This window comes from Onychomys torridus, chromosome 23 (assembly GCF_903995425.1).
Source record: "Onychomys torridus chromosome 23, mOncTor1.1, whole genome shotgun sequence".
In the NCBI taxonomy this organism is placed as follows: domain Eukaryota; kingdom Metazoa; phylum Chordata; class Mammalia; order Rodentia; family Cricetidae; genus Onychomys; species Onychomys torridus.
The window spans coordinates 55,949,724-55,963,961 of NC_050465.1; the positions used below are offsets into that span (position 1 = coordinate 55,949,724).

The 14,238-nt window shown below is 42.3% G+C and overlaps 1 protein-coding gene across 12 annotated transcripts in view; it reads right to left on the reverse strand.

Annotated features, from left to right (window-relative positions):
* Window positions 1-14,238, reverse strand: part of Fn1 (fibronectin 1) — a 71,996-nt gene that overhangs the window by 39,252 nt on the left and 18,506 nt on the right. For all 12 annotated transcript variants that reach the window (XM_036173053.1, XM_036173050.1, XM_036173049.1 and 9 more), the window contains exons 13-20: window positions 12,349-12,470; window positions 9,710-9,887; window positions 9,307-9,483; window positions 8,170-8,298; window positions 7,866-7,955; window positions 7,127-7,321; window positions 5,960-6,232; window positions 4,055-4,321 (exon numbers count right to left, since the gene is read on the reverse strand). In XM_036173053.1, the coding sequence (XP_036028946.1) occupies window positions 4,055-4,321; window positions 5,960-6,232; window positions 7,127-7,321; window positions 7,866-7,955; window positions 8,170-8,298; window positions 9,307-9,483; window positions 9,710-9,887; window positions 12,349-12,470 (1,431 nt within the window). The remainder of the gene's footprint in view (window positions 1-4,054; window positions 4,322-5,959; window positions 6,233-7,126; window positions 7,322-7,865; window positions 7,956-8,169; window positions 8,299-9,306; window positions 9,484-9,709; window positions 9,888-12,348; window positions 12,471-14,238) is intronic.

Here is a 14,238-nt window from a genome sequence, read left to right on the forward strand (position 1 = left end):
TACGTATATACCCATCCCTCCCACACACATATACTTGTTATTTTATTTTATTTTCTGTTTTGTTTTTGTTTTGAGACAGGGTTTCTCTGTGTAGCCCTGGCTGTCCTGGAACTCACTTTATAGACCAGGCCGGCCTCGAACTCACAGAGATCCACCTGCCTCTGCCTCCTGAGTGCTAGGACTAAAGGCGTGTGCCAACCACTGCCTGGTTATTTTTTTTAAAAATGAAAATTTAAAAGAGAAGTATGGACACAGAATTAAGATCAACATTTTCAAACACCTTGCAGGTTTGATTATAAATGTAGAATGGCAAGGCCCCAGAGACCGAGATGGGAGTTGTTAAATGCAAAGGTGTTTGTTAAGTATTTTAATAGCCCCGTTCACCTTTTCTTCTGTTTCCAGGAAAACTCTTTTCCTATTGGAATAAACCCCACAGAATGCATTTACATAAATTATGAATGGCTAGTTACTCTCCAGTCATACAAATGAGGATTAATTTCTTGTTTGTTTCTTTCTCTCCCTTCTTTGTTTAGTCAGGGTCTCATGTAGCTCAGGCTAGCCTGAACTCCTCCCCCACTTCCTGTAATCCAGATGTGCACCACCATGACACAGTGTGTGTAAATGCTGGAGATCAAACCCAGGAAGGCAAGTGCCCTTCCAACTACACTCCATTCCCAGCCCCAAACAAGGAAGAAAATGCTTTCACCTTTCACTCTACTCAGCCCCATATTTTTTTTTATGTGACATGAGAATTCAGGTCCAATATTACAATTCTTCCATTTTTATCTTCTCAGTTTGGATTTATTGTCTCACTTTTAATTTTTATTTTAAAATGTAAGTCAAATATGTATGCACCGACTTATGGAGGCACTGCTGTAGTTGGATGAACTGAAGCCTTGTCTCAAGAGCAGGAAGATTTTGCTGCCTGGTTCTAGCAATAGAAAAATACCTTGTCCAGGTGAAAGAAATGGATTGTTCTGAATTGGTTTTGTGTGTTTGCTTTGGTCCCCCACCGCCCCCAAACAGGGTTTCTCTGTGCAGCCCATGGCATTTGAGGGGATTCCGATTGGTGACCTGAAATCACACACTGCTCACCTGTTGCTAACTTTAAACGCCTGAGCCAGTCCCGGGTGACCACTTTCAACTGCCCACCAGAAACAATTTAGAATGAATAACCCGTCCCCAGCACAGGAAGCAGAGGCACACAGATCTCTGAGTTCATGGCCAGCCTGGTCTACAAAGCAAGTTCCAGAACAGCCAAGGGCTACACAGAGAAACCCTGTTTGGGGGCGGTGGGGGAGGGGTTGAGAGGATGGGGGACCAAAGCAAACACACAAAACCAATTCAGAACAGTCCATTTCTTTCACCTGGACAAGGTATTTTTCTATTGCTAGGGCCAGGCAGCAAAATCTTCCCTGTCTCGAGATGATACTCTCTTGCCTAGGCAGACTACAACAGGAAAATCACCAAACCACAAACCCACAAACTGATGTCAGACAAAGGATGTGCCTTTAAGTATGAATTATGGGTTCTGGTGGGGGCTGTTAGGTGAGGAACAATCTGACTGTGGAGAGATAAAAATATGCTCTCCATACAGGAGAAGGCTGGATTACCCCCCCCCCCAAATAGCTTATTCTCCCTACTTTTCTCACGATTGGCTCCTAAGAATTTAACAGCAGATGGAAAACTCAGAAAAGTTGTTTCCAAAATCCAGATTTACTAAAGCTCCCGAAATTAAAGTTCATAGGCCCTGCTGATGTTTACAGCCAGAGACTATTGGAGGTTCAGATGGACTTGTGCTACCTACCCCTTGCTTACAATGGTTTATTCAAGTCTGAGCCTCGGTGAGCTGGTTTTTTTTTTTTTTTTTTTTTTTTTTTTTTTAAACATTTATCCTTCAATTACTCATCTACTCAAATTTTTGGGGAAGTACAGTATGTATAATGAAGTATGTTAATTAATCTTCAGCTAATTCAAATTTTCCTACTACCCCCAGAAGCCACCTAGTAAGAGTCTATGTGCATCAAAACCTCCAAGCTGATTCTCTTGAAGAACATCCATTAAAAAAAAAAAAAATGGATATTTGCAACAAAAACAGACATTAACTCCATGAGACTGGATCTTAGGCTACCTCAAAACCAGGCATCATAAAATAGCAAAAATTTAAAATGAATTCTCTTGCAAACTAAAAGCAGACTTCATTTGCCTGTGATTAGCAAATTCATAGGAAAGAGCCTTCGTTGTTTAAACTCACACCAAATATACAGGCAAGTAAATTTGTGGTAAATTATTCCCATGGGGGACAGCTGACAGAGAATCTTCTGTGAGAAATTTCAGAGTAATTTACAAACTAAAGTTTTCTAGATTATTGTTTTTTTGTTTTGTTTTGTTTTTGTTTTGTTTTGTTTTGTTTTGTTTTGGAGACAGGGTCTCTCTACATATCCTTGGCTGCTCAGGATGTTCCTAATGTAGACCAGGCTGGCCTTGAACTCACAGAGATCCACCTGCATCTACCTACTGAGTGCTGGGGTTACAGACGTGCACCACCACGCCCGGCTTAGATTACATTTTAATGCTTTTGTGAATCCATATTTTAAAATCAGTCAAAGAAGACTTGTTGAAAGCTCCTGGAAAGCCAGGAACCAGGGGCACACGGCAATAACTGCGGAAAGCATACTTATGGTAGATGCTTCCATAATTCAGGATGTCAGGCTGAAAATAACAAATAAGTGCTCAGCGAGAAACAGCCTCATAATTCTTTGTCATGTAAATGGAGCGCACTTAGTAGAGAAAGAGCTTGGGAATACACACCTTTTGTAGCTAAGTAAGAGCTTTAAGGCCATTTCCTCTAAAATGTTGAGTAAAAGGATAGCCATGGCCAGAAACTCTTGTACTTTTTCCCTCTCTGTGGAATTTACAGTTTAGAGAAGGGGAAACCAGGTCTCAGCTCTGTGAGGTACTATAGCCAGAAGCAGCCCAGGCTCTCAAAGAAATCACTGGCTTAACCTCTCAGTCTATTTGCTGCTGTCTGGGCTGGTTTTTGTTTTGATGTCCAGAATAACGTGATGATACTGGTTATATTAGATACTGGTTATATTAGATACTCTGTCTGTTGGTATTTAGTCAATATTTTCTTCTTTGTGTGTATATGCATGTGTGTGTGCTCTACATGTCCATGAAGTCTGTGAGGAAGACAGAGGTCGGCATCAAGGAAATTCCTCTATCAGTCTCTGCCATATAATTATACACACACACACACACACACACACACACACACACACACACACACAATTTTTTATATATATATAAAATATATAGATGCATGTATGTGTGTATATTTATATTTTTTTGAGACAGGGTCTCCTATGTAGTCCTGATGTTCTGGAACTTGCTATGTATATCAGGTTGGTATACAGAGATCCACCTGCCTTTGCCTCCCGAGTGCTGGGATAAAAGGGTGTGCACCACCACACACAGCCTCTGCCATTTAGTTTTTGAGAATCTGGAGTTACTGACTAGCAAGACTGGCTGTCCACCTCTCCAGATCCTCTTGTCTCTGTCTGTCTCCCAGTGCTAGGATTACAAGTATGCACTACTGCATCTGGCTTTTTATGTCCATTCTGGGGAACCGAACTCAGGTCCTCACGTGTAACCAGCATGCACTTTATCCACTGAGCCACCTCCCAAGCCCTCCTGACTCATAGTGTTATGAGTCCAGGAGGACAGAAGGAACTTGGAAATACCTGCAAATTCACACACTGCTTCCTTCAGCAAGGAAATCTTGCTTCCAAACATTTATCAGCCCAAGCAAAGGTCATGCACTGTGATGCCCATTCTGGCGAAGCCCCGTATCTTATAGCAGACCAGTAACAAATATCCACAGTTCGCCAGCCAGTGCACAGCATACTTTCAGTGGTACTGCTATAAATGATGCACTATGGTTTTTAAATTAACTTTTAAAGCGTAGAAGGACAGAAAAAAAAAAAAAAAACAACCACAGCATCGTTAAGAACACGTAGCTTCCCTAAGGAAAGGCTTTTGAATTTCAACTTACAGGTAGTAAAGACTCCAGTGGCTTTGGGGCTTTGCTGGTTGCCTTTCACGGCCACCAGGCTCACGGTGTATTCAGACCCAGGCTGCAGATTCCTCAGGGGATACTTGGAGGCTGAGGAGCCCACGCTGTACTGCTTGGGCTGGCCTCCCCGAGTCAGACCCACTGTCAGTTGGTAGCTAGTTATCCGGGCCCGAGGTGGGGTCCAGGTCACCAGAACCGTTCTGTCACTTTCATTGACAAACTGCAGGTTAGTGGGAGCATCAAGTTCTGGGGGGGAAAAAAACAAACAAGATGAAATATGTCAAGAAATGTTTAGGTCAATAATTACCACGCTGAGAGTCTCCGGTTGGATCAAATATTGCAAGTTTTCACCCCTCAAGGTTGAAACTAGAGAGCCACATCCCTGGAAACTGAGGTTCTTGGGGACCGAGGGGAGTGTAGAATTTTGCCAAAACTCTGTCAGTTATGAGAATTCACTGACCTTTTTCACTGGCCCGTCATCTTCAGAAAGGCTAATTTTCTCAGCAAGATTTACCCACCACCACCCTTGGAAATTATAGTTACACTGTAGTGACAGTATTTTTTTTTTTTTAAGTGAAACAAATACTTTGCAAACCCCACAATTTGCTTTGAGCCAGAAAGGTTAAGGGAGGAACAGGCTCAGGGCAAGGACAGCTTGGTCCATACTGCAGGCACTACGCTAATTAACGTACGTGTTGACTGACTGTGACAGCTGAAACAGATAAGCAGGACCCCCATCTCATGGTGGGGAACTTCTACGACCAGAAGGAATCACACTGATCATCACTTTCCTTGGTGAGGATGCTAACTGGGTTTCCCATGGGAACTTAAAACATCTTGTAGGAACTTTCCAGAGACGGTTGTGTGTCATATGAGAGCATGAGCTTTGGAATCCAAAAGGCAGTTCAGACACACTCAGTCACTTCCTGGACACAGGGCTGAAAAGGACCTGAAGTTTCTTCCCATATCCTGAGCCACACACCCCTGCCTGCCTGGCAACTGCTTGTCTCAGATTCTACTGTAAATGTGTTAAGAGATTACACTTTAACTTTGATATAGATATATCTAATTACACATACAAAAAAAATGTACTTAAGGGCTGGGAACAGTGGTGGAGCACTTTTGATTCCCAGCACCAAGAATGAAAGAGACTAGGGGGGGGGGGTGGGGGTGAAGGAGGAAGAGAAGGAACACAGTGGCGCACTGAGATTGCACCTCCATGTCTCCATTTTTTTTTTTCTAATTCTCTTAAATGCTCTCCTTCCTACATTCCAGCTGCCTGCATGTGGGAAGCAGTGTGCATGTTAGAAGCAGTGTGCGCGTTGGATGAGGTACACATGTGGAAAGTGGTGTGCATGTTGGGTGTGGTATACATTGAGGGAAACAGTGTGCATGTTAGAAGTGGTATGCATGTTGGAAGTGGTGTGCATGCTGGAAGAAATGTGTATGTTAGAAGTGGTGTGTATGTTGGAAGTGGTGTGCATGTTAGAAGTGGTATGCATGTTGGAAGTAGTGTCCATGTTGGATGTGGTACACATGTGAGAAGCGGTGTGCATCTTAGAAGTGGTGTGCATGTTGGGTGTGGTATACAGGTGGGAAGCGGTGTGCATGTTGGATGTGGTATGCATGTTGGACGTGGTGTGCATGTTGGACGTGGTGTGCATGTTGGATGTGGTACACATGTGGGAAGCGGTGTGTATGTTAGAGTCGGCATCCTTGGAACCCTTGTTTCTGCCTTCAACATTCCTTCCAGCTGGATGTTTCAAGACCGCTAAGCCATGAACCTGGAAGTGAGTAGCATGTAGCGTATTGCAGGTAGAACTGAGGGTGTAGAGCCTGGAGGCATGGCAAAAGGACAGACAGACAGGCAGGAACAGGACATACTGGTGGTCTGCTGCGCAGTCAGAGGCTTGCTTTCCCTGCCTTGGTTGACAGCAAAGATGCTGAACTGGTACGTGACCCCGGGGGTCAGCCCGGTGATTTCGGCAAAGGTGTTCCTGCTGACGGGCAGCCTCTGTCCATGTTCCCCAGGCAGGTTGACGGGGAGGACATCCACGCGGTAGCCAGTCACTGCACTATCAGGAGGGGTCCACATGATGGTGACTTTCACATCCGTCACTTCCACAAACTGTAGGTCCTTGGGAGGGGGAACTTTATCTAGAAGACAAGAGAAACGTGTCATTCCAAATTCCCACTCCAGGTTGTGGCTAAAAGTCCACTTCCTGAACAATCGAGGCATTTCACACCCTGAATAATCAAGTCAAATTTCTTAGACCCATCCGTTTTTGGCCAATATTGGGTTTTCCCTCTTACTCAAAAAATGAGATTGTGTGTGTGTGTGTGTGTGTGTGTGTAGATATTCATGGATAGTTTAATCTAGTGTCTACAGATAGGTATAAAAGCAAGAAGTTGAAGTAAATGCACAAAATAAATATGCTTTCCCTTTAAGATACTTCCAGGAAAACTGGTGTATTTGTTTAATTGGCTCATTTGATGGTTGTTAAGAGAACAGATTAAGTAGTTCTTGGGTGTCTTAGGAAAAATGAGATGAGACCTTGCCAGTTTTTATCCAGAAAACCTAATAATTGTCTTTGATAAGTTCCTTCCTAGTGGTGATATTTCAGCATTTAGATTAGCAGTACTCCACCTGTAGGCCGTGACCCCTTTGGGGTCAAACGACGCTTTCACAGGGGTCACCTAAGACCATCAGAAAACACAGATGCTTATGATTCATAACAGTGGCAAAGCAGGTTATGAAATAGCAACGAAAAGAATTTTATGGTTGGGTGTCACCACAACAGGAGGAACTGTGTGAAAGGGTCACAGCATTAGGAAGGTTGAGAACCTATGACTTAGGTGATGGCAATGTAGACAAAGACAAAACAGCTCGCTCTCAGGGACCTGTCACGTGACTTGCACTTCAGTCCACCCCGGAGGCTAAGGGAATGAATTTAATCCACCTAGGCTTTATCTTCCCCTGGAAGGTTAGAGCTGCTGTCTGGTCCGGACCTACAAGATCAGACAGCAGGAGAGGTGGAGTTTTTAAGTTACCAGGCCGTGGGATGCCTGTAGTCTCTTGCTGGATGAACACAGGTGTGCTCTCCTGGTTTTCCTCCACAGCATAGATGGTGATGTTGTACTGCACACCGGGCTGGAGGTCACTGAGGGTGACGGAGTTGGCAGTTTCAGGAAGGTTGAGCTCTGTGCTACTCCCTTCTACCGAGGGTGAATAGACGATTCTGTACCCTGCAGGTTTAAGAGAAAAGTGTCTAGATACATAGTCTTCTGAAGCCGAGGCTAGACAAACAATACATCTCTCCTTCCTAATGGCCCTCTGCATTTGTTTGACTGTTTGTGAAGAATCAGCAAGACTCTCTTTCAGGGTCTTTGAGTGTTATCATTTCCTACAATAAGGACTGTCTGCAGCTTTGGGGACCTTCACTGAAGACGCTAAATCGGCAGCTCGGCTGCCTCTCCAGCAGTGAACACCAGGTTTGCAGGAACAGTCCACCTCTGCAACCCTTAGAAATGGCTTCAGTGTGCCACGGGGTGGGCTGGCTTCACTGGTTGTACATGCCATGTGGTGGGGGTGGTGGTAAATGGATTTGAGGGAAAACAATTCATAATAAAGTAGCCCTGGAAGATTTGAAGTACACACACACACACACACACACACACACACACACACTTCTAACCACTTAAATGGGAGATTTAAAGGTGATGCCAGTCTAGTCAGAATTTTCTCCTTCCACATCTACATATCCAAGTAAACACAGAAGCCAAAGGTGACCTGTGATGGGTGCCTGGGGTCTGCTCCACCGGACAACAATTGAAGTATCATCAACCTGGTCCACGGTAGGGTCTGGAGGGGCATCGGGCGCTAACAGAAAAAGAAAGTCCGTCAGTATTGCTGCAAGCCCAGGCTTTCTAGGAAAAGGGCCTTTAAAAATTTGCTTTTAAAACAGTGTCTTGTAATGTACACTAGTCTGGAACAGCCTCGGCCTCCCAGGCCTGGAATCATACACATATGTATCGTATCACCCATCATATCCCACACCAAAAGATTCTTTGAGCATGGCTTAGTGCACACAAACCTGTTGTCTGTGATGTGGACAGGATCAAGCTCTGCTTTCCCTCTTCAGATATCTGATAGACATTGACAATGTACTTCCTGCCTGGGAGCAGGTCAGGGATGTTCACAGAAGTGGCCGTGCTTGGAAGATCTTTGAAATAAAGGGAGAGGTCAGTGGCCGGAGCGAACCAAACTTCTCTGGCTTCTAAGAACTCTATATTCATAAGACTAGGAGGAGTACTAGTGAGTAGGCTGAGATTTCCAATGTATATTCTTTCATTTTCCATTTCTTCCCCCAAAGAAGTATACTTTTTCATAACCTCCCTCTGATATTCTAAATATAGCTATTGTTAGAAATCAGGATAGTAGCGATGGGTGGAAGTTGAAAGAACATTTTATTTATTTATTTATTTATTTATTTACTTATTTACTTATTTACTTACTTACTTACTTACTTACTTACTTACTTACTTATTTTCGGGGCAGGGTTTCTCTGTGTAACAGTCCTGACTGTCCTGAACTCGCTTTGTAAACTAGGCTGGCCCCAAATTCCTAGAGATCTGCCTGCCTCTGCCTCCCAAGCACTGCGATTTTAGGCATGCACCACCACCACCCACCCAGCTAGGACATTCCTTTTTATGATCTGGGTCCCATTCACACAAGTACTTATTGGGCATGGGGAGGGGGGGGCTGGTATGCATGCCACAGCACACGAGGGGGTCAGAGGACCAGGAGTCAAACAATCTGTGGGGCTCAATTCTCTCCTTCCACCCCGGGATTGAACTCAGGTCGTCGGGCTTGGGAGTGAGGACCCCTACTCACTGAGCTATCTCTCACCAGCACTAGTAAACGTAAAAGATCCCTAACCACTGGGATATTTAAAAGGCGTACAAGACGGTAACTATGCAAGCCTAAAACATAACATTGTGAACTGCAGGTCTCATTCTGGTCCCGTATGCAGACAAATGAAAAATAAACAGCCAGAGATAAGCAAGGTGCTCAGGGAATCCCAGCCTGGTCAGAGAGGATCTACCCTTCTCCTGACTTTAATGGAGTGGGAGTGTCTTCAATGTGAACTGTGGAGTCTTTCCAGAGACCAAAATTCTCCCAAGCCAAGTATCTATTAACCTACACTGAGCCATCCACACATTCTACTCACCAAGGTACCGTGGCTCATCTCCCTCCTCGCTCAGCTCATACTCCACCCGGAATCCCGACACGGTGTCGGAAGCTGAGACCCAGGAGACCACAAAGCTGCTGGCTGTGATTTCAGTGACAGACTCAGAAGTGGCCACCACGGGAGAATAGGGTGCGGTCTCTCCTGTCACCGTGTTGCCTAGAGAGAGGGGAACCACAAGCCATCTGATTATCTAGAATGCTCACCCTCTCTGTGATCAGAGGATGTCAAAAGGAAAATGCAGGCACCATTCACAAAAGGAAGCAGCCGAGAAAGAGAGAATTCTTCTGCGAGGAGCCCATGTCTGAACAAAGCAGGCAACAACCCCAAGGATGGCACACAGCCCCAAGGATGGCACACAGGCCCAAGGATGCTGGATACGTACTGGTCACAGGCGTGCTGGCACTGGTGGTGAAGTCAAAGCGTGTCACTTCTCTGTGCCCGTACTGCTGGATGCTGATGAGCTGGCCCTCATATATTACACCTGGGGTCAGGCCTTTGATGGTGTAGGAATTGAGGTGGCCAGGAATGGTAGCTTCCTTCCAGCGGCCCACAGAGGTTTTCTGACAATTTAAAAAAGAAAACATGGCCCAAGCGTTGGAGAGGATAATCCTTCCAAGGTGGTGTTCAATAATGTTCCAAGAAGAATCCAGGATTCTCATAGCTCCATTTTGGAAGAAAATGATTCGATTCGGAGTGGCCTCTACTGAGTTTGTTGATGGTAACTAATTACTAGGCTGAGTAGTTTACTGTGTGCCCAGGGTGGTTTGTTTGTTTCTCCTGCTAATCTTCATCTCCCTGCCAGAAGCGAAGAGCATCACTGCTCCCACTTTACAGGCAGAGAAACAGTTAAATGATGTTTTTCAGAATCACAGAGTTGAGGTGCTGAATACCTTCCCTACGGCCAATTACTGGATAATTTAATACCAGCATCCTCAAGTCTGCCTCTCTCAACTTTTCCAATAAACCAAGACCCATTTCTCTCTGAAGTGAGAAAAGGCCACATACTCTATCTTTCAACTTGGTGGGATACAGTTCAAGTTTCTGGCCTTACAGAGACTCTGGAAAGCATAACATTGCCTTGACTCAGATCCTGGGGCCATCACAAACAAGATTCAACTTGACTGGTTGTGTGACTCATCCTTGGAAATGAACAAGCCATCAAGAGCGGTTAGCCAACTTTGGGAAAGACTGCAGAAGAATATAGTTCAGTTTATTTAATCTTTTCCCTCTGGTTTACATTCTTATATCCTGTCCAACCTCATTAATATGTCATGGACCACAAAACTCATTGCAATAGATTGTGTGGAAAAGAAACACCCAGACTTCAAACAAGAAATCCTTTTAAGTGTAAATATTCTAAAGCGGTTTAAATATCAAATACATGTTTAATGCCTGGAGATTAAAAAAAATGTTAGCCAATCAAGTTTGTAGATACTTCAAATGTTCTAGGGCCAGTTTATATTCTGAAGATAAATGAAAGTGATTCAAGTATCCTTTAAATTTGAGTTTTGCTCAAATATGCTGAAAGAAATTGAAATTAGCCGTTATGTTAGTTTAAAAATTAGCAATAAACTTTTATACAATGTAAGCTTTCTTGGCCACCAGAAGAAAATATCAGAATGTAAACTCTCAGGTTGCCTACATAAAAAACAAAACAAAAACAAGAACCAAAAAGGAATTCTTTGTTAAAATTTTAAGGAGACCCATGGGTGTGGCTCAGTTGGTAGAGTGCTTGCCTAGCATGGCCCGAGTTCAACCTCCAGCTCCACATAGAGGGGGAAATGAACCACACCTGACACCAAGCACTCACTAGGTAGAAGCAAGATCTGCAGCTACATAAGGAATATGAAACCAGTCTTGGCCAAATGACACGTCTCCAATCATAGTAAATAAAACCCAAACCAAAAAATATTCAAAGAATTTAATCAAATGTGCAGATGTATCAATTCAATGGATACTTCGTACCTATCTGGAAATGTCCCTTTTATAGTGGCTTTGCAAAAAACTTCAGAGTTAAGTTCAAAGTAAATAGAAATGGTGATAAAATAAAAAGATGAAGAGGGACAGGAGCTATTGAAGAGGAGAAAAACATCACAGATTGATCAGCATTGCCAGATGTTAAGCTGGCAACTGACTACTCAAGATGATGGACCACACAGTGCAAGTGAAGAAAAAGAATGATCTCAATAGCATGGATTTCCGCCAAAGAGTTTAAATTCACTGCATGAGTTATGTCACAATCAAATGTTTTTGTTGTCTTAGATTATTTACAATTGGACAAGATTTGACTTTAGAAAGCACATTTTTCTCCTTTCTAAAACAGTGTTTTTCAAATTATGTCATGAACTTTGGAAAGGGCAGATCTGAGAGGGACAGAGACATCAAAGCCAAACAGACAAATAACCCCTTAGTTTATGTTATTTATGTTATTATACTAATAACCTCCTTAGTATAGTTGCAGCATCTGGATGGCTAGAAAACTCTAGGGTTCATTTCCTTTCAGAAACCAACTATAATCCCTGCCCTGCACCTCCTTTCTCTCATTACCTCATTCCTTTCTGTCTAAATAACTTTAGAGGACCAAAGTACAGTTGACTTGATTGAGTCAAAGGAATGATATTCATTTAGCTGGTTTTCCAACTCTGGAAATAATTTGAAAATGCAATTTTACCTTTAATGGAGTTGCAAAGGATATCAAAATTTCAAATTTTCTTTCCACATTGGATGAGAATAATTGTAAGCATTATGATTTCTAAGAGCTTTCTAACACAAAGACCTAATTATCTCCAGATATATTAAAAACAAACAAACAAACAAACAAACCAAAACCCTAAATTGACATGTCAATTCTCAGTTTGACTGACTACAGACTGCCTAGACACTAAGAAAATAAAAATACTATCTGACAAGTGATCAGATCTGTTGACTCAAAAGCAGAAACAACCCCACAGAGCATCCCATCCTAACCCAGAAAGAAAGGTCAGGAGTCTCAGAGTCCAAGGCTTCTTAGCTAATACTCACAGGTCTCCACCTGAGAATATACTTGGTGATGTGAGATGGCTCCGGCGCATTCCACTGGATGGGGTGGGAATTGGGTTGGCTGGGAGTCTCTGTGATAATCACTTGGACAGGACCAGTTGTGCCTGAAAATGAAAATGTGTGATTTCTTTACCTTGTGTATTCTTAAAGTTTATTACACATGGATGTCCACGATGAAAGACTGTTTGCTTCTCAGGAAATATGAGCATAATAAAAATGATTGCGTTTAGCTACACCTTTTACATGTTGACATTACATTAGAAACAGGTGTAACTTTACTTGGTAATTATTGCCTTTTCCATAAGAAATGCAGTTAGATTTTTTTCTCTAATAAATAAAACAAAACCACCCCAATATCTCACAGCTTGCTTTCTTCTCTGCTTTCAAAGAATTGAGAGACAATTGTGAGATGTCCATAACATGAATAATGTAGTTCAGAATGCACATCTCATATGCCAATTTTATTAACGCTCTTTTAAGACAGATTCTGGATCGTGAGGTTTCAGCACAAATGGCTCTATTAGGAAGGAAGCAACATTCCCAAGGCCATATGGCATGATGTAAAACAAACATTTCTAAATGGGGTTGAATCCCGGACAAACAGACAAAGGTAATAATTAAAGACCCAGGTTTATTTCCCCATCCGGCCAAACCTTCTCTCTGTTTGGAAAAAGACATCCAGTTTTCCTTTTACTTAAGTGTACTCTAAGATCACTGTGAGTCAAACTGTTAAGAGATCAAGTTTTTTGTTTTGTTTTTTAAAGCAGTTACCAAGTGAAATGACATTTAGAAGCATATACTTAAAAATTAAAATATTTTCACATCTTGATATGACTAACAAAGATAGATTCAGTTCTTTTGCTTAAATAATCAAAATAAGAGAAGGGAATGAATTTTTTAGTATAGAAGATTCCATTCAGGATAATAATGAAATCTTGTTGAAAAATGTTTACAGAATGGAAATTGAACTTCTCTGTTCCCTGTCTTTGTCAAAGGCCACCCATACAAAGTCCTTAGAAAAACATAAGGGAAGAATTTCTCACTGATGTTCTGTGAAACAGAACAAAGTTCTACACGGTGATAAAGTAGTACTCTACACTATGAGCAGTTTTCTGAATGCCCTTGGGAAAAATATATTGACTTTCAGGTTTAATTATGGTTTTAGCTTCTAAATTCTTTGAAAACAAGGTCTTCTTTGGCAGGACAAATATGTAACTTACATACTTGTGTGACCTCCAAAAAATTTTAGAATAATGTACTCACTTCCACACTAGGAATAATTCACTTTGTTGAAGACTAATAAATATTCATGGAATCTTAATTTCACTTAACACCACAAGGTGAACGAAAAATTCACATATAAAATTCTCAACTCTGCCTCCTAAAGAGGCATATGCTCCATACACCACACAGGTTGGACATTTGATCACTTAACAAAAGTCATTTCCATGGCCTTCTGGAATCACCTCATCCATGCATGAAGAGCCTCACAAATGCAAATAGATTAAAAAACAAAATTTCAAACACTTTTTAAAGAAGTTCCTTATAAATCAGTAAAAAGAGATGTTTGTCCATATGTTATCTGTGACAACTACATAAGACTGTTAAATACTGATCTTTTAGAGACATCCCACGATAATCTCTCAGGTAGAGGGACATTTCATAGGTATTTTATTTAGTGCATCAATAGTAAATGTGAAGATGGGAAAATATGTAAAGTTAAGTTAAGTCTACTAAGATGATACAAATGACATTAACTGTCTACTAACCATACTCCTATGCACAGGATGACAGGAAGATGAAAAAGCGCGTGGGGGGGGGGGGGGGGGGGGAGTGGGGGTGGTGTTTCAATGGAAGCAGAACTATCAAAGC